This window comes from Falco punctatus, assembly GCF_963210335.1.
Source record: "Falco punctatus genome assembly, chromosome: 5".
NCBI classification, from domain to species: Eukaryota; Metazoa; Chordata; class Aves; order Falconiformes; family Falconidae; genus Falco; species Falco punctatus.
Window position 1 is genome coordinate 19,544,434 of NC_137584.1, and position 20,637 is coordinate 19,565,070.

The 20,637-nt window shown below is 43.7% G+C and overlaps 1 protein-coding gene across 2 annotated transcripts in view; it reads left to right on the plus strand.

Moving 5' to 3' along the window:
• GCLC (glutamate-cysteine ligase catalytic subunit) overlaps positions 1–10,632 on the plus strand; it is a 36,218-nt gene extending 25,586 nt beyond the window's left edge. The window contains exons 9-16 of one of the 2 annotated variants that reach the window (XM_080388690.1): positions 325–463; positions 1,019–1,131; positions 1,806–1,898; positions 2,634–2,738; positions 4,732–4,813; positions 4,910–5,007; positions 5,111–5,231; positions 8,945–10,632. In XM_080388690.1, the coding sequence (XP_080244816.1) occupies positions 325–463; positions 1,019–1,131; positions 1,806–1,898; positions 2,634–2,738; positions 4,732–4,813; positions 4,910–5,007; positions 5,111–5,231; positions 8,945–9,150 (957 nt within the window). In that variant the 3' untranslated portion in view covers positions 9,151–10,632. The remainder of the gene's footprint in view (positions 1–324; positions 464–1,018; positions 1,132–1,805; positions 1,899–2,633; positions 2,739–4,731; positions 4,814–4,909; positions 5,008–5,110; positions 5,232–8,944) is intronic. The other variant, XM_080388691.1, reaches the window with a different exon arrangement.
• Positions 10,633–20,637: the final 10,005 nt, after the last annotated feature.

The following is a 20,637-nucleotide window of genomic DNA, read 5'->3' on the forward strand; positions in this document are numbered from 1 at the left end:
AGATATAATAATGCTTTCCAGGTACTTGGGGTAATGATATATTACATCAGGGAAATGTTACCACTTTTAGACAAGTCTAGTCAATGCGTGATGACTGTTTGTTGGTTTTTTTTTACTCTGATACATACATCTGCAAACAAAATAGTCAAATTCCAGGATCACTTTCTGTTAAGCCTGTTTAAGACTCTTGCTTTGAGTAATTTTAATTGAGGCTGTAGGTTTTATTAAACAGGATAATAATTCTCACATAAGTGTCATTTAGTGAGCAAAATTAGGTAACATTATTAACAAGCTGTTAAAATATTGTATTCTTAAATTGTATAGCCACTGAAGAACAACCATTATAGAATCAGTAAATCCAGATATGATTCCATAGACAGTTATCTATCTGAATGTGGTGAGAAATACAATGACATTGATTTGACAATAGACAAAGATATCTACGAGCACCTAATAAAGGAAGGTAAGTGTTTGCTTCATTATGAGCAGGTTAAGAACTGTGCTTGCAGCGTGTGGGAATATTTTACGTTTTCATTCTTGTTTGTTTCAGTTGTTGTGCATCCCCTAGGGTGACTCCTACTCAGGAAGTTTCTGTGTAGCGTGATCCTGAGAGTTTTTTAAAAAGTATTCATTTGTAACAGAAACTGTCCCTAATTCCGGCTTGAGAAGCTCAGTGTTTAAGTAATCGATGTTTTATCTTTGTGGAGAGAGCAGAACTGCTTTAGGAAACGTGGCACAGAGGTGCATCAGAAAACAGGAAGAATGGCAGCCACGCCGATATTTGGTTGCCATTTCCAAACAGGAACCTGTTCATGGTTTGGGTTTTTTGGGGGATTCTTTTTTTTTTTGTTCTCTTTAATCATTTTCTTCCTTCCCAAAGTCGTTATTTAAACTTTAACAGGATGTGGTGGGTTAAGGTAGCATTGCAGAGTTGGACGTTTTCAGTCATGTGGAACAAATCATTACCTAGAGCCTGCTTTGCTATGTGTAAATCGTTGTTTGCATTTTCATTTTGTAGGTATTGACCACCTTTTGGCACAGCATATTGCACACTTGTTCATTCGAGACCCATTGACTTTATTTGAGGAAAAAATACATCTAGATGATGCAAATGAATCCGACCATTTTGAGGTTGTGTCTGATGAAAAGGAATTTAATAAGTATATGCATAAAATTGCTTGTTCTTTATAGTACTGGTTAATTGGAGGATGTCTGTATTGGTTAAAAGTTTTTTATCCTGAATTTTTCACTTCAGCTAGTTCTTTAGTGTGTCATTTGACTTTGCAGTTGTAAGCACATTTATTTATTTTTGTTTGGAGAAAGTGGTGGCTTATACCTTAAACACAATAAAACATGAAGGCCCCAAACTTGTTTCTATGTATATAAAGTGTTATGGGGAACCGTCTATTTTTATGGCTTCCTAAAAACTTTTTTGCATGACATTGATGTATAAATGTCTCTTACACAGCTTTATGAAGTGATAGCTATGGTAATACTAGGTATTTGTAGTTTGGGTGTGCATCAGTCTCATAAAAGAAAAATAGTAATCGACTAAATCTCAGCTGCCTAGTATTTTGCACATAATCCTCAAACAAAATAGCGTGAGAAAGTATTTGCTCGTAGGATGGGTAGTTATACTGTTGTTTTTAAGGGAGGCAGGACACTTAGGTTGGAAATGCTTCTCTAACGTGATGGGCTCTTCCAGGGAAAATATTAGGACTCTAGTTATCTGCTTATTTTTCTTTGATTATGTTGTAGAATTATGCATGTCTTGATTGTGACAGATTATTTCATGTGCTTTGCAGAATATTCAGTCTACAAACTGGCAGACAATGAGGTTTAAGCCGCCTCCTCCAAATTCAGATATTGGATGGAGAGTGGAATTCAGACCGATGGAGGTAAGGAGAGCATCAGTATGCACAAAGTCTCATTTCCTTTTAAGTGGAAAAGTACCAGGGATTCTGCTGTGCAGTCTCAAACCTCTGTTACTGACGCTGTGTTTTCTCCCCTCTGAATTGCTAGATGCAAGCAAAGTGGACAGCAGTGTTTAAACAGACATAGACTGTGGGAATGTAACTGACAGGAGAATGCACTGCAGCATAGCAGAGCGTGCTAATGGATTTGGGGTGATGGGGAAAGGAATTGGGCTTGTATTAAAGCAACAGTAAACAAAGGCCCATTTAGCTTCTAGGTGCTGTATTTCTCCAGTACGTTTCCTGGCACTGAACAATTCCACTGTCATTGTTTTGTTTTTCACAAGTGCTTTTATTTTATAGCTGTCTATTTCTGAGCTCTCTGAATTTAATCCCTTTAAAGTGGAAATTTAAAAGCTATTGTACATTTGTAATTACACAGGGAGCCTGAAGGTACAGGTTATTAGATAGTTTTTTAAAACTCAAGTGTGTTTTGGCTTTGGATTAAAGGGTTGAGCTTGAAGTGTGTGCGTGCATTGTGCATTTGAAGTCACTGCTGATGATTCCTGCTTGTGCATCACCGTCTCTGCTAGTAGAGTGTGTGTGAATGCGGGTACCAACAAGAACGTTCCAGTCAAATTGTCTTAAACTCTCCCACTTACCCACTTCATGAGTGTGTTCCCACTAAAGTAATTTAACCTCTAATCCTTTTGTGTCTAGGTCCAGTTAACAGACTTTGAAAACTCTGCATATGTTGTGTTCGTGGTATTGCTAACCAGAGTGATTCTGTCATATAAACTGGATTTTCTCATTCCTTTGTCCAAGGTAAGTGTGAAAGATCAGATTTATTAGAGCCAAATGCAGCATACTTGCATCATGGAATTAAGGTTAGAGACAAATAGTGTGGGAATTTCTGGGGTACCTAACAGTGTCTGACCATTGTAGAAATGTTTAGAAATACCATCGTCACAATGTTCTTAGGCTGGGAAAGGGCGTGTTTCCACCATTTTACATGTGGAAGGAGCTTAACCTGTGGAGGTCAAAATAAACGTATTGGGTACTTATTTTAATGTGGCTGATGCATGTGTCTTGTGTTCTTATTCACTGTTTTGTTTGTGTCTGGTGGAGAGGGAAAGGAGGAGTTCAGCATGCTTAGTGTTACACAGTATTTGAGTGAGAACAAATACTGCTGATTCAGGTCTCATACATATGACTTGGTTTTAGACAGAGCAGACATACAAAATATGCTTTTTCCTTAATCTTGTTCTCACAATTGTTGAACTCTTTGGTGTGAAACTGTCCTTACATGTTGTCTTTCTGAGGTATGTGATCAGAAAATGTTTTCTTAAAGGGATAGTCCTTGCAACATTATAGGTAACTTTAAAAAAGGTCTTGCAGTGCAGGAGGCTTTTGGCAGACTGTATAACAGAAAATACTGCCAAGCACTGGCTACAGCATAGCTGTAATATCCTGTGGCTTTTCTTAGTGTTTTTAATTAAAATGGAGAAAAATACTGAAGTTGTAAATCAACAGTAATCGTACTGTACAGTTGGTATGATTTCTAAAAGGAGAAAGTCTCTTCCTGGTGTCAGGGTGTTCAGACTTCATAAATAATGCAGCACTTTAGCACCTACAGTGCATAATTACATTATTATTTGGAATGTATCTGTTATGTGGAATAAGATTTTTAATCTCAAAAGCACAACATTTTTAGTGAAGAATACCAGTTAAGACTGAAAAAGAGACCAGGTGCTGAAAGAACCTGAATAGAGTTGGGGGGCATAAAACTGCTTGAGCTTGCCAAGCAGTTTGGCAGGTAACGCAGCACAGAACTGCACAACCATTGGTAAGCCTGCCTCTTTCAAGTAAAATAATACAGGTTTATGGGGCTAATCTGATGGTAATCTTTGTGGTCTGATTGAGTGCAGTTGTGCTCCCATCTGTTAGGACTGGAGTTCTGTCAAACTTTCAAAACAGCCTGTTGTGTAAATAGGTTTTGTAATGTACAATAAATGAAAACACTCTTCAAAACAAGAAGTGAAGATTTTGCATTGCCTGTAATTAAAGACCAAACAAAGTATTCAGCAAATCCTATCCCTTGTTCTCAAGACAATACAGTAAAGCTAATGTCTGAAAGCTGTGTGATTTTAGTTCCGTGAGAACACACCAACCAAAACACTTGGACAAAATCTTCTGTCCAGAAAGACAGAGCAATGCTTATGTCACTTGCACAGCATATAATATAAGCAGTACTTTGTAGACTTTTAGAGAAGCCTGCTATTTAGAACTTCTTTATTAGCAGTCTTAAGTCTAGCTGTCTAATGGATGTTTGAGTAGGGAACAGATACGAGTCCAATACCAAGTTACTGGAATTCTGTTTCTGAAATTTTGTTTAATACAATGATAACTGTAAAGACTTCAGTCATTGTCTTAATAAAAGAAGCAAGCTATGGCTAGGGAAATGGCAATTTTATTCGTCTGTACTTACTTAAATTGCATCTAAATAGACAAGTCTGCCAGATGGCCTGCAACCTGTTAATCGTAGCTGTTTCTGTGTTTTCATCCAAACTTAAAAGTTTAGTGCAGCATGTTCTAACATAATACTACTACTTTTTCTGCTGGAGACCTAGTTTCATAGAATGTCACCTCTTTGTGGTTTTGCCCAGGACCCATGAAGAATGTAATAAAACTTGGCCTGTTGTGATGAAAAAAGAAGTAACACAGTAGATGTTTCAGTTAATGAGACCAAAATGTGAGGATATGGGAGAATCCTGATTTTCTAAAATGTCACAAATCTCTGAAATACTTCTTTTGCCAGGTGGATGAAAACATGAAGATGGCCCAGAAAAGAGATGCTGTCCGGCAGGGAATGTTTTACTTCAGAAAAGATATTTGCAAAGGTATCACAACAAGCAAACTGATTTACGCTGTTGTGGATGTTCAGGGCATCTCTTGCCTTCTAACTGTTTCTTTCTTTCCCTTTGTTACCCATGAAGGTGGAAATGCTGTTGTGGATGGATGCGGCTCTGCACAAAACGGGACAGGCACAGAAGAGTACACCTTAATGAGCATTGATACAATTATCAATGGGAAGGTCATAGCCTCTTCTACCTGGAACATACAACTTTTCCCCTCTGTTCCACCCTCCAAGAAACCAGATCAAGCATGTTTTGTGCTGACTCTGTTCTCTTACACAGGAAGGAGTCTTTCCTGGTTTGATCCCAATTTTGAATTCCTATCTTGAAAACATGGAAGTGGATGTAGACACAAGGTGCACCATCCTAAACTACCTGAAGCTTATAAAAAAGAGAGCATCTGGTATGTTTGACACTTTTGGAGATTGATTTTCTTGGCATTTTTCTACTTAAACAGTAATTGGGCTGTTCTCTAGTTTTCAGTTGGGTAAAATTAGTGGAAGCTGTGGTTGGCTGGTTAAGTGTTGAATTATTGGAGCAAAGGACTGGAGTGTGTTCTCTGGCTTAAATCTGGTCCTGGCTAGTTCTGATTCTGAATGTTTTGTGATCCACGTTAGAACTTAAATTAGGAATAATTGATACCATTACACTGTCCTCTAAGCTGTAATTGTATCTCGAATTCAAGATGTCTCTTTTCATACGCACTTTCTGCTGCTTTTGCCAGTGTATTGTCCACATCTTACTAGTTTGCACATATACTAATCCCCTTTGCCTAACGCTTGGGTGTTGTAAGAGTATGTGAGGCTGGGTCCGATCACCTGTTGTTACTAGTGTGACTACAAAGTGTGCTGCTCCAAAGCATTCATAAGTCTAAATTCTGGTATGTAGAGCATGGGACCTCTACATACCTCTTGATAAGCTCCCCGATAAATCCTTCCTGTAAGTAGCAAAACTCCTTCAAGGCAGAGCAGACGAAGCTCTTCCCCTGTGTTCCCCATGTTGCAGTGTTTTCAAAGACAAGCAGCGTAATGAAACTTTATTCTGCTTTTCAAAATGCAGCAGTGTAATGAGTAAAAGATGTAGGCTAAACGTTAATTCAGAACTGGGCATGTAGCACAGTAGCAGCTTTACACACACACACACACAAAATTTTAAGCTGAAGTGTTGCATTCCTTTTTAATTCTTAAAAATTGCTGGAGAGCCTCCTAGGTAAAGACCTTTATAAACCTGAGGTGGAGAAGAGGACTTTCTCTCACCTGGTAATTCAATACTTTAGCAGTACTTCAGAATGGTAACAAATTTGAATTAATTACAACTTTCACTGTAAATGTTCTTTCCTAAGGCTGCTTGTTTATAGGAGGCTTTTGTCCTTCAGGTAACATAGATGGGGTTTTGAAGCTTGGCTTCACTGAGAGAAGAGAAACTGGCAGGAAGAAAACATCTGAGGCACATAGACCTTCAAAATAACAATGCTTTCAAAATATTCCGTTGTTTGTTACTGATTTTTTCCCTTCAGAAAAATGCTTTTGAAAAAACAAGGAATGCCTGAGTCTTCCAGTGATATTTTTTTTTATTTTTTTTTTTCCCCCAAGAGCTGATGACTTGGGCTTGATTCCATGCAGGTGTTCCCTTTCCAAAGAACAACTTTGCTACCTGGTGTAAAGTTGCAGGCATTGCAAAAGTCAGCTCGTGTATTTACACAGACCTAAAAGGCGTGAGGGTGAGGTACATGGAGTCTAGAGTTTAGACCTTAACTCTGCTGACCTGAAATAATTTTTAAATGCTGCTTTTTAAGAACTTAAGAATTCACAGAATAAAATGCATTAGGTGTTGTAGTATTATGCCATGATGTTTCTCAATAGTAAGCTTTGGGTTATTCCAGTTTACTCTCAATCTTAAATGTCCATGAGCCTGCAGCCTGTCTAGCATGAGACATGTCCACAAAGAGCGGCCGTTTTTTTTTAGATTTCTCTCCTCAAATGGTGAAAACGGAGCACTCATGAGTTAGACACTGGCACTTCAGCTGTGGTGCTTTAACTTTGCCCTGACACAGTTAATCTCTGCTTCAGTCCCATCTTCTCTTGCAGCATGGCTAGGTATGGTCCTCCTAGTCTGTGTCTAGCTGGTGTGTGACTGCCACCGCTCAGGGAGGCTACAGACAGATCTGCTAGGCAGGCAGCAGCTGCTGACCACCACCAGGTGTTAATGAACACAGTATTAAGATAGCATCGAGTGATCCTTGTCCTGGCGTGCTCTCTCAGTTCCTAGCTGTCTGCAGTGTAGGTGCTTTCACGGTCAAGGGTAGGGCAGTAATCGTGGTGCTTGGAGACTGTTCACAAACATGATTTCCATGATCAGTGCCTTACCCTTCTTGAAGCAGTTATCATTTTGGTCCCCATAAAGTCATACAATAAGAAATGCCACAGTTTTATTATATGCTTTTTGAAAAATGTAACTTCTGTACTTCTGCATGTTTAAATGCTCTTCCCATTTACCTCATGATATACCTTCTAGTTCCCACATTGTAAGATAATATTTCTCTACTCACTTCTTATCAACACTCATAATTTTGTAAACTTCTCAAGTACATTTGCTTCTGAACTTACGATTCCCGTTGTCATGTCTCTCCTTGCTTGGAAGTTGTTTCACACCCTTTGCCAGTCTTGTCTTTGCCTTGTCCCCAATATGTTCTTTGAGAGCTGCATGCTACGTTCATGACAAAGGTGCTGCAGACTTGAGATTTTCACAGTTAGGAAGGATGGGGAGTGACTAGGCTGCCTGACCACTAGGTCTCTGTGTTGCTGTAAGTGAGCCTGCTCTCCTGCACTGACTACCTGCAGCAGCTTTTAGTCCAAAAATGTGTTTTTATGCTCTGCTCATCAACCAGCCCCAACGATTTTCTTGCAGGCCCCCTGCTTTTTGTTTTTGTGAGTTCTTTGGTATTGTTTTTCTGCCCTTTTTATATGTAGAAGGGTAAACTGGCCTCATTTCTTTAAAACATGACTTATGGTTTTTGAGAGGCATTTTTATTTCTAATAACCTTTTTTATTCTGCTTTTCTTTCCTGTACTACTTGTAATTTTTCTGATTTGTGTTCCTGCACCTCTGTTCAAAACCACAGATAAGATATCTTTAAACAGTCTTTGATGCTTTTTACTTTTGGTTTGTGTGTTCTTCTTTGCTTTGTCTAACTTGATTCCTCTTACTTTTTATATTCTTGAAACGAAGATTTCTGTAGTGGAAGCCCTTGACTCTTTCAAGAAAGCTGAGGTTCCAGTAGCTAGCAATGAAGGTTTTGTAGGCTCTTCAGGTATCCCATCAGCCTGCCTTAATGTCTTACAAGTGTAAGGTAATTCCGACAGTACTAGTTAAGGTTTGCTTGCATCTGCTGCGTTCAGGAGGAAGATTCAGTAGCCTAAACACTGGTGTCTAGCTGGCCTCCAGCTACCACTTCATAGGGATGCAGCTCTCCTGCAAGTGGTGTGTGCTATTTGATGACCCTGTATAGAAGTTTTGGGGACCCTTAGGCACCTGCTGGCTGCACTGTGGACTGCATAGTGAAGCAGAGGCATTGTGCATAAACCAGGAGTTGGTATTATTGTCAACCTGCCTATTTTTTGCTAGTGGAGTTTGTCAGAGGGCAAAAGAATAGTAAGTCAAGGTAGACAGAGCAAAGCTAGGAACTGAGTTGGATGAATCGACTACAGAATTTATATGTATATGTAGTTGTTGTAGAGGTGTCTATTGGTTAGTCTCAGCCAGATTTTCTATTAAATGACATGTTTAAGACCTCTTGATATACAAGCCGTTGGTAACACTGTTCCAGTAGCTGCTGTCTCATTACAATCTGAAAGGTTGAAGATCACAACAGATGAGTAGGTTTTAGACTATCAGTGATATATCAGCTTAATTATGCCTGCAGTTTAACCATATTAAAAAAAGAAACAAAAACCAAAACAACAAAACCAACAACAAAAAAACCAAACAAAAGCATAGGAATGTGTTTCTCATGAAAGCATGGACTATTCATTAATTGTGTATATAATGCATAGAACTTTAGGTGTTGTACTACTAAATTAGATGTATAAACTGAAATTTGACTTCCCCTTGCCTACAGGAGAATTAATGACAGTTGCTCGATGGATGAGGGAATTTATTGCACAGCATCCAGACTACAAGCAAGATAGCGTGATAACTGATGAAATGAATTATAGCCTTATTTGGAAATGCAACCAAATCGCACAAGGCCAGGCAGAGTGTCCTGAACTGTTGGGGGTAGGATTTAATAAGAAACAAAGTGGAAACAAAACTGGCTCTTTGTAATGAATGAATTTTTCTTAAATAATAGAAAGTTTAAGCCTTTTAGCAAAGCACTAGCAAAGATACTGTGAATCTGGTACAGTTTCATGGTGTAAAGACCAAAACAGGGATACTGCACTATAAAATGGGCCAATCTGCCTAAATATGCATTAAAGGCATCCTACAATAGACATATTCTTATTGTTAAGGTTTATACAATGTACATGTAAATAGTAAAATATTTTTATGATTAACATCAATGTATTTTAATAACATTGTATCTAAAGTTATTGTGAATTAGCTTGTAACTTTTTTATGCTTATTCTAGAAAGAAAAATCGTCCTGAACAGCTTTGTAAATGTAATGGTACTTGTATATTATATGCATTCCAGTTACTGAATGTTTACTGTAATTTTTTTAACCTGGAATGTGCTAGGTAATCTACCTTATTGTGTAAGAAAAAAAAAATTAATCTTCTGGACCTACCTGAATCACAGATACATATTCCATTTGGGTTTTGAAAGTATGTAAGAACAGATAAATGCATGTGCCTCCCATCTGTTAATCTTTACAGTAGTTTCTCAGTTGCCACCAGACCTGCATCCACTCATGAGCTAAAACTCAGAGGAACAGATCTGCCTTTGTTTAGATAACGCATGTCTGCCTGTCTGCAAATGCATCATTTTTTTTCCTTTCTGAAGTAAATTTCTGTGCTCTTGCAGTTTAGAATGATTTAACAAAAAAGCAGTAATGGGGGAAACGCAGTGAAAGAGTGAAGGAAACAAGAGCTGAGCACAGAGCTGTCTCCACAGCGAGTGTCTCTGGTTTCTTTGTAGACTTCGTCACTCCTTAACTTGCTCTTTCTCCCACATTGCTGCTGTTCGCACAGTTGACAGCTGCAGTGCAAAACCAAACACCTGTCCATTCTTCCTAAAAGTTGAGTTTCTCATTTGTCATTCATTATTATAAATATTTTTGTCAGCATGTTTCCTAAAAGGTACTTTATGTAGATAGCTGAAGTACCTACAAAGCTGTAGGTATGGACAACTTAATCCCCTCTAGAAAATAGTTTCAAAGAAACCATGGAATGCACTAATCCTATGAATTGGGAGCCAGTGCTGGGAGTGACTGTAAAGTATTTAAAATTTAGCCATTGCAACTGTAAATAAAGTAAACTTAAGGGGCCTTTTTTGATTTAGCTTCTTAACTGACTTCTAGAAGTGAATTGCATTATGGGTAGATTATGCAAAGCTTAATGCAAGCATATATAAATACCTAAGGTGTAATGATTTTTTAAAAAGAACTAATGGAGAAACTGCAATGAAGAGGTGCACTAAGAAGCTTTTATGTACTGACATTAGACTTTGTTCTGTGTTCATGGGTGTGCTTTAGAGAATGAAAAGAATGTGTTTTTTTTTCCTGCAGTGGTAAATTTGTTTTAATCAAGATGTAGGCATATGCTAATTTAGTTTCTGTAAGAAGGAAATAAAAATAAAATTTGCAGTATGTGTTGGTCACTTGCATGACTTGAACCCATGTTTTCAGATTCAAAAAAGTTGTATACCTGGCAAGTACAGTTTGTCCAGACTCACTTTGTTCGCAGTGAAACTTCTCGGGACTAATTGCAGATAGCCTACCACCCCTGCAACAGACACTCTCGCTAGTCTCACGGTAGCATCTGTCTGATTGCACAGCATCAGGTGCTCTGCTTTGAAGACCCCTAAAGAAAGTCAGAATGCTTTCCTGCTGGGACTGCATCAACACATGTCCTTTTTCCCTTTCAGCTGACATTAAATCAGCCATCTGGCCTGGTAGGTGGCTACTGTCCTGCAAGTGAGAGCCTACAAGCTGTGGCTGGAACTCCTTCATGAGTTCTTGTGTGCTTATTTTCAGAAGGGATGAGCAAGGTCAGACAGAGCTGCTGCTGGTTGGTTGAGGTCTCCATGGCTGCAGTATCCAAGCAGCTTGCGTTCGTAGATGCAGAGTTAAGGTGTGTGCTCCAGCCTATTCACGGTTGTGGGGCACGGTGAAGGCTCTCACAGGGCAAACCAGAGTGGCTGCATGGAGGGGTGAGCTTTGCTGCTAGTTTTGAATATGCCTTAGAGGTGATTGTGGGCCTTAGAGAAGCCAGCCCTAGGCCAAGCTGAGGCACTGACCTTTTTCAGAGAGCTGAGAAACTCCCTTGGACTACAAATCCCAGATTTTTGGTCCTGTAGTCATGAAGTGCTTTCACAGAGCCTTTCCAACAGCCACTTGAGCAAAGGGAGGGGAAGAAGCACCAAGTACCTGAGGTGAAATGCAATTGCTGCCATGCCCAAAGACCTTAGCGGCGATGTGTCAGTCATGGCGCATCCCACGGTTGCTAATGTGTTGGCCTGAGTTCAACCCCAGTAATTCGCATCATGCCTCTTCCACTCAGTTTTCAGCTAGAAGATCCTGTTGTGAATTTTAGAGGTCTTGATGCTCTAAACAATACTCTGGTGCCTAGTTTTCTCTTGAGAGTCCAACTACTTGAGCACAAGTGTCTTTATTTCTGGATTATTTCAGCTGTGTTTTTACCATGGCCCAAATCTTCAAAAGGTGGCTCCTTGTGTGTGCATGCAGAGCTCTGCAAGCACTTTACCTTTCTGGGAGCGGTGCATCAAGAGCACCGTACAGCACTTTGGTCCTGCAAAAACGTCTGTGTTTCACCTCTGTGAAACAAGCAGCACGCAGCTTGTAAAAGCTGCACTGAGCTTTCTTGAAAAATTGCCTTGTCATTTGTTTGCAGTCATTTTGTGTAATATTTTTAAGTGGGTTGTATTTGGTGTGGTGATAATAGTGTTTTGCAGCAAATTTGAGAGACACCTGCTACATGGGAAGCGGGTCACAGGAGTGCTGATAGCTGAGGTTATTTCAGCAGCTGTCTGGATGGTGTGAGCTGGGTTTCAGCAGGAAAGCATCGCTGCAGTCCCTTCACAAGAGACAGGCCCTTCCAACTGCCTGTAAAGGATAAGTAGCAACATACATGCATTCAAAAATAGGCTGCTAGTAAGGGTGTGCTCTACTCCGGGAGAGCAGATGAGGGGACAGAATAGCGACCCTTGCTGCAGTGGGTATCAGAAGATGTCTGTTGACTGATGCTAAGCTGTGCAAGAACCGGTGATTTACAAGAGAATAGAAGCAAGAATGTGCAAATTGAGCATTATAGCAGAAACCCTGGCGCTCTCAAGGTCTGAAAGATATGATGCTTCACCGGAATTTTCTTGAAGCCACCTTGGGGAGAAACAGAAACAACACTTGTAAATAGAGGTCTTCGCAATGAGCATACTTGTACCCTGGCAGAGGAGGGGGGGGCAGTGCAGCTCCCGAGGTGAGCAGCTGGCAGGGTAGCAGGTTTTTGTGGTTCTTGTCATGTGAGCTACACCACAATCTGCACAGCGTTATCAGTCTTGCTGTAACTTCTTCATTGCACCCTGTAACTGAAGGGCAACGGAGTGCACGCAATCAGGGGTGTTTTACAGGAATGAGGTCTAGTTTAAGGAGAGCTGGTCTGCAATGTCTCTTACCTGTAACTGAACCACTAACACTGAAAGGAGTCAAGGGCCCCATTTCAAATGCTTCCAAGAAAAGATGTGAAAGGATTAATAAACCAGGTTTGATTCCTCCCTTTCTCTGTGTGGTGGGTTGACCCCAGCTGGCAGCACTCATTTGCTCCCTCCCAGTGGGACAGGGGAGGGTAGGAAGAGCAAAAGCAAGAAAATTTGTGGGTTGGGATAAGGACAGTTTAATAAAGGAAAGAGGAAAAGAACAAGTGATGCAAAGGCAACCACTCGCTACCCCCAAGCTCCCCAATGCCCAGCCCATTTCTGAGCAACAGCCGCCCTAGAAGACAACCCCCCCACCTTCTGCTGCTTCCCCACTTCTACAGCGCAGCACGATGCTGTGTAGTATGGGCCATCCCTTGGGTCAGCTGTCCCAGCTGTGTCTCCTCCCAGCCTCTTGCCCACCCCCAGCCTAGTCACTGTGGGACAGAGTGGGAAACAACGGTGGCCTTGATGCTGTGCAAGCACTGCTCAGCAACAGCCCCAGCCCCGGCGGGTTACCGACACCATTAGCCGCAAATGCAAAGCACAGCACTGTGCAGGCTGCTGCAAGGAAAGGGGAGGCCGTCCCAGCCAGCAGCAGTCCTCTGCAAACAGGTCCCTCACCTGTCCTGCAGCCCGCACAGCCGTCACTGTAAGCAGGAAGATGGGATAGTAGGTTTTCCCCCCTCTGACTATGTGTGCTTGGTGTCTTCTCTATGAGCCACAAGGTAAGAATTGATTAGTGTATTGCCCCAGACGGCCACCTGCTGTGGGACACCTCTTCGGGTGAGGGGAAAGTGGCATTTGACCTTTTCTTATGTAAAACATCATATAATCAAAATACTGTACTGACGCAAAATAAGCAAAACACCCCACAGCATTATGAGATAGCAAAGTGCTTTCTGAATTCTACAGAAGAAATCAAGTAGGAAGGAACAATGAAGCAAAGGCAAATAAAGTGGTGTGGTTTAGGTTATGCAGTACCAAAGTGAAAATCCCTCTGCAAACCCTTCTGAAAATCGCATATATCCAGAAACATGCTGGGACCATGGGCTGACACTGGCAAAAGTGGTACAAGGATTTGGTGCTGGATGGGACCAGCTTCGGAGGAGGGCCATGGCTGCTTAAAGCCTAGACAGAGCTAGAGCTCCAAGAGCTGCAGATGGCAAATTTAGGTCAGCAGTCCCCAATAAAAGCATCCAGCCTCAGAATTTCTCTGGGTTTGATACAGCCTATTCCCCCTCGCCTTTATGCAGTGCACCCCATACGCAGATATAACTGTAACAGGGATTTCCATTGCTTTTTTCCATCAGTTCATTTAGGAACAATTTAAAGTGTTAACTGTATTTTCTTTTGAAGGCCACAACAATTCCGTGTGTACTGGGTAAAACAGTTCACTGAATTTCAAATCCTTGTGATAGCCAGAGTGTTACTTTCACTGACTGCTGCAGGCCAGTATCAAGATCTCCCCTGGGCTTTGGTGTGGGGGTGCTTGCCCTTGGTTGTGGCCTCTGAGCAAAGCCCTGGAGATGGCAGCAGCAGAGCTCGTACGTCTCCCTGCCACTGGTGCTAAACCCCACAAAACTATGCTCTACTGTGCTTTTCCCCAGAGTCTTCAAGTTCAATGAGAATTACGAAGTTTGTATTAAAAGCAAGCTGCAGTGTACCAAGCTTCTGGTCCTGGACCTGCCGCCTTTTCTGCTACATATAGTTGCTCAGTGAACTTACCTCCCCTTCTCTCAAGGGCAATTTCATGGTTTCTTTAAGGTGGCAACTATATTTCAAGTTTATCCCTGGAGTCCTTCTGAGCTTGAGGAGGACAACAGCAGGTATGCCAGCAGAGCTCAGATAAGCTCCTGTGGGTACTAGGAAGCCACACCACCCCATGGCCTTGTAGCTGGCAGCACTCTGCAGAGCCTGGTAAACAAGACACTTGAAGCTAGCATTAACAGTGGGACAGCATATATAATAACTCTTTGCGGTGGGTTGGCCCTGGCTGGATGCCAGGTGCCCCCCAAAGCTGCTCTATCACTCCCCCTCCTCAGCTGGGCAGGGGAGAGAGAACACAATGAACGGCTGGTGGGGGGAGGTAAGGGCAGGGAGATCACTCAGCAATCAGCCGTCACGGGCAAAACAGACACAGCTTGGGGAAATTAGTTTAATTTATTGCTAATCAAATCAGAGTAGGATAATGAGAAATAAATCCTAAATCTTAAAACACTTTCCCCCTTCTCCTCCCTTCTTCCTGGGCTCGACTTCACTCCCCATCTTCTCTCCCTCCTCCCCTCCAGCAGTGCAGGGGACAGGCAATGGGGTTGTGGTCAGTCCATCACACGCTGTCTCTGCCGCTCCTTCCTCCTCAGGGGGAGGCTCCTCACACTCCTCCCCTGCTCCAGCATGGGGTCCCTCCCACGGGAGACAGTCCCCCGTGAACTTCTCCAGTGTGAGCCCTTCCCGTGGGCTGCAGCCCTTCAGGCACAGGCTGCTCCAGTGTGGGTCCCCACGGGGTCACAAGTGCTGCCAGCAAACCTGCTCCAGCCTGGGCTCCTCTCTCCATGGGGCCAGAAGTCCTGCCAGGAGCCTGCTCTGGCACGAGCTTCCCACGGGTCACAGGCATCCACCTGCTCCAGCGTCAACCTCCACGGCTGCAGGGCACGGCCTGCCTCACCGTGGTGTCCACCGTGGGCTGCAGGGGAATCTCTGCTCCGGCACCTGCAGCCCCTCCTGCACCGACCTGGGGGGCTGCAGGGCTGCTCCTCTCACTTATTTTCGCTCCTTTCTCCAGCTGCAATTGCTGCTGCACAGGATTTTTTTTCCCCACTTCTTAAATATCCCAGAGATGCTACCATGGTCACTGATGGGCTCAGCCTTGGCCAGCACCAGGTCCACCTTGGAGCTGGCTGGCATTGGCTCTGTCAGACACAGGGGAAGCTTCTGGCATCTTCTCACAGAAGCCACCTCTTTAGTCCCCCCCCCAACCAAAACTTTGCCTGTTCCCTGGAATAAGATTCTCCTACAAAGGAGAGTCTCATTAAAAGATTGTCCTAGAAAGATCAAGTCGGGAATGCTTTGCAGGCTTTGTGGTGCTCTGTCCATTCCCTCTCAGGCAGGAGGATTCACTCTGCAAAGCAATGGTAGAAATAAAAGCAAGTTTCTACAGCTTGCTTAGCTGTAGGTCCAAGACATGATGGTCTCCCAGCGCTTTGCCTGCAACCCAAATTATATAGGCAGCTGCAGTGCAGCTAACAGCCCTGCTCAGGCAGGGAGCACATTTCCAGACAGAAGCCCACTTTGTTCCTTGTAGGACTTTATCAAAGTTGACAGATGCAATATTTATTCCAACTGTATTGGCAAACTATAATGGAAATTGTTTCCTGAAAATGTCCCTGATTTATTTTATTTACACCCTCCCAAATCAGCTAGGGGAGCGTAAAGGCTGTAAGGTGAGTTTCCCTTAAGGTGAACCCTGCACAGTGCAGGCAGCACTTTTGGTGTTTCTGGTTCCTCCTTGCTGAGACACCACCATCCTGAACAGAAATAACATGGTCTTGATGGCAGGTTACAAGCGTTGGCAGCAGCCCCACCGAGTGCCTCATAGCTGGCAGGGATTCCTGCTGCCTGCACTGCTCACCCCGCCATCCCCACGGCTAACGCTTAGAGGTGGAAGCCACAGCATCTTGTCTCCCTTCAAACAATGCAGTGTCCTTCCAGAAGATGAGTGTAACTGCCCACAAATGCTGGTTACAAATCAAACCACTGGATGAAATTCTATGGCTTATATTAAGCAATAAAGGGCTATAAATTCTTTTCTAAGTCTGACTTAGAAAACAGTCTAACAGTCTGTTAATTTAGCCCTTGACCTCAGTTACATGTCACGAAGATATTCCAAAAACTACCCCTGTTACATGACCTAAAGAGAAAGCTGTTACGCTGGCAGCAAGAAGGTAAAAATGAGCCCAGTGAAGCAAAGTGAGGGTATTACCCAAAGACACGTGCTATAAAAATCATAAATGAAAGTGTTGGTGCATGATGGCTCCTCATCATTGACTTCCAAGAGTTTGTGTTCTGACTAGAAAAATGTTAGTTTATAAAATATCGAAAAAGTTGTGTAACAACAACTGTTCTTACTCTGGAGAAAGTCCAAGCTCCTATTAAATGCAATGAGATCAAAAGAAAGCAGTTTTTTATGAGGATGACAGAACAGATTTTGATGAAAGCATCTTAAAGAGTGCCTTGTTATCTTGACTGTAGCCAGTCTGTGTGGAAGCGAGGAGTCACTTTGTGCGTGTTGCTCTGGCAGGTCATGCTGAGAAGAGGCTGGGGGTGGCAGGGAAGAAAGCATGAAGGAGTAAAGCCTGTTACTGTTAAGTCTCTGAAACAGCCTGCTTTCTCCCCACTCTGATTTGGGCTGAGGAAGCAGCTATGCCAAGATGTCCTCAAGCTCTCCAGCATTTTTCAGTTAGGTTTATTCTTTCCCTTCAATCATTTACTAGGTTGGACTATATGCCTTCCCATCCGTTCCCATCCGTGCATGCACATGCAGTGCTGGACACATAATCCCTGCCAGTTTACCCACAACATGGGCATTCAGAGGCCAAGAACTTGCAGTATTTTTCTTGGCAGTGTAAGGCACTGGGACTCCTTGCCCAGAGACCGTCACACAGCTGACTAACGAAAAACAGAAAAGCCTTCCAGAAAAAAACCCTCTCCACCGAAGGCTCGGCATCACCCACATTTCATACCCTTCATCCCACACTGCAGCGTTCCTGTCCATTACTCATCCCTCTGGCATCAGCTACAGCGCCTCTGATTTTAAATGGCAATAGGGCAGAGGATTGCCAGGGACCTTACGGAGAGGGGCCCGGCTGGCAGCCGGCTCTCCAGAGCTCCCCTGGTACCAGTGAGCGGGAGATGTGCTGGTGTCGTGCTCCGTCTCAGACACAAACCGGACCACCGAGCACAAACCACTTCTGCCTGTAATTTCTCACCCCGGCAGGATGAACCAGAGCAATGGAATATAAACTCCAATGTGACCCCTGAGCTTTGACAGCACAAACATCGCCGGCAAAGGGAAATAACCCTGGCAGGGAGGGTGGAAAACCAGCCAGGGGTCCTCGCCGGAGCGTGCTCATGGCGCAGGCAGACGTGGGGTTTGGAAAAGCTCTCTGCTAAGCCCAGGGCCAGCCCTAGGTGGCCTCCTAAGTTAAGAGGCAACGCGGTGAGCTGGAGAAAGAAAGAATTGTTCTCTGGGGAATAAAGAGAAAAAGGAGCCAGAGCCGCAGCAGTACTTTGATTCCAAATCCTCTGTGGATTTTGGCCGAAGTTTCCACTCCTGGGCTTAGCCCCAGCCGGTGCAACTGGTGCAAACCTCTGCATGTCCTGGTGCACCAGTGGGGTTGCTTAGTGGAGCAGCTACGGTGACTTTGCAGCCCTTCTCTGCTGCTTTCCCCCGGGGAGAGGGCAGAGGGACGCTAAGGCTGGTGGTGGGGCTCCCGGGGACACCCCTGCCAGGAGCCCTCCGGACAGACGTGCTGTGTAAATGTCCTGCGAGCCGGGCAGGGCTGGCGTGTGTTTTTAAAGGGGGTGGCACAGCACAGGCCGGACAATAGGCCAGCCTGTCCCTTTCAGACATACAGTTCAGCTGCACGATTGCCCGGCTGAGAGCAAAACTGCCACTGTCTGAACTAAAACGGGTAATGTCCAGGTGCTTCTGGACATGACACCTCCTGAACAGCCTTGGGAGGTGAAGAGAATTCCCCTTTCAAATGCAGTTTGGCCTTGCTTTTAAAATCATCAACTCTGGACAATAAACTTCACTCACTGTTTTAAAAAAAGTGCCTGGGCCTCCTCAGAGAATGCCACAAAAGATACTTCAGATTTTTGTCTTTTCCGCTTTACTTACGGCACAGCCTGACTGCCACAGGTCCTGCTGGCTGAGGGATGGGACCATTTCCAGAGGTGCGTGTAAAAAGCAGAGCTCCAGAAGGGAGTCACCACATGTTCCTGGAAACTCATTCTACTTTCCGCTTCCCAGTCATCCCAGCACACATGGTGTCATTGGTATCTGCCCATTCCCACTCAGGCCACAGGGGTTTGAAGCTGTAGGATGGCGAGGAGGGGACAGGGCAGACCTGCAGCTCCTTTCGGTCCCTCTGGCTGTGGCTTTGGCTTCCAGCAATGTGGTGTGTTTGGCCTTGCCGTGAGTTGCTAAAACTGAAACCAAACCCAGCTCTAGGACAAGATGTAATTTCTCATCCTGCTTTTGGAAAAGCAAAATCTGCACAACAGAAAGGTATCTCAAAAAATTCAAACTGTGTAACAGGAGTATCCAGGGAAAAGCTCTGCAGGCTGCTGTGCCGCTGTGCCTTCTGTGGTTGTATGTTTGTACAAAGCTCTGTAATGGTCTTCAGGATACACCAGGTCAAGCTGTTCTCTGGGGAAGAGGAACACTTCCTCCAGGACGGTGCTGTCCAGAGGGGACAATCTGCCAGGCACATCACTGGTCAGTATATCAGTGGAGCTGCTTTCTGCTTCCAGCCCTGCTTCCATCCTGAAAGGGATGTTTTATCTCCCTTTTGTTCTAATGCAGCCAACAGAATTTTGTAGTGTGAAAACTTTGGTGCCAAACAGGTTTGCTGTTGCAATGACATGCTACAGTACCACACAGTTAGATCCTCCTGTTGATGTATGGCAACCAGAGGCACAATGCTGGTCTAAGAAGAGCCCACAGGATGATGTGGTGTGGTGAGTCTGATGCTTTAATTGCAATTAAAGTGAAAGCATTATGATAGATTTTATCACCAAAGTCTGTCTTCACAACATTTCCTTGGCTGTACCCAGTGTTTGAGAGATGACACAGCGACAGCCTTGCACACCCGCTTCCTATCTTTAATCATAAACAAATAAAGAGCATGTATAAGCTCGGTCTGTGCCAGCTAATTCCTCGTAAACAACTTTATTGGTGAAGCCCACTGGCAGTAAGGACTCAAAATCAGCCAGATATGTGTGCATCGGGACACCTACCATGGAAAGACCTGCCATGTGGGCTATGTCCTGGGACACTACAGGTGGCATGTGCCTCCCAGGGGACATTACAAGACAGTGCAGAAATCACTAAATACTAGTGCTGTGTCTTCATGGCATACCTCCAGTTGGAGATCAGCTGCTGTGACAAGCCCTACAAGAAGAGCTGGTGATTTAGCAGCCACTTTCAAAAGCTTTTCTGATGGGGTAGGGAACACTGACATAATACCATAATTCCCAGTTGTGTGACCTGCCTGATGATTTCTGTGGGAATAAGAATGGGGGGAAAAAACCTGAATTCCCATGTACCCAGTAAGTCCCAGCTGCTCTGTCCTAGTGCTCCCATAAGGTCTGCTGCTCCAAGAATCAAAGCCAAACCTAGTTGAGAGGAACTACAAAGATGGTTTTCAGGGAAAAAGGCTAGTTTAATCATTCCCTCTTTGCCAGCCTTATCTTCTCCTTCAGGACCCACCTACCCATCTCCCTCTCTCTCTCTCCAGGTAGGACATCTCCATAGTTGAGTCTCCTGTCCAGCTGCTCCTTTTGCTCCTGCATAAGCTCTGCCTCCTGATTTTACCCTGCCTCCTGCCTGTCTCAGGGGAAGGCAGCTGTGTGCCCCTCCGCAGCTGTGGGCCAGCAACGCCACACCCTGAGGATGCAAACTGGGAGACTGTGCCTGCTTCCCACAGCCCAAGCGGTGGAGAAGACAGAAAAACCTGTGGAATCAGACACAGGCACAAGCCACCCAACAGTCCTCTTAAAATGCTTCATTACTTGTCTTTATGATGGAAGACTCTGCAAGGCTTAGGCAGCCTGAACAAGAGGACTGAGTGCACAACTAGGAGCTTGTGTATGGCTTTTTTGTCCATGATTAACAAAATAAATAAAATAAAAAAAGGAAGAAGGAAAAGAGCTGAAGAGC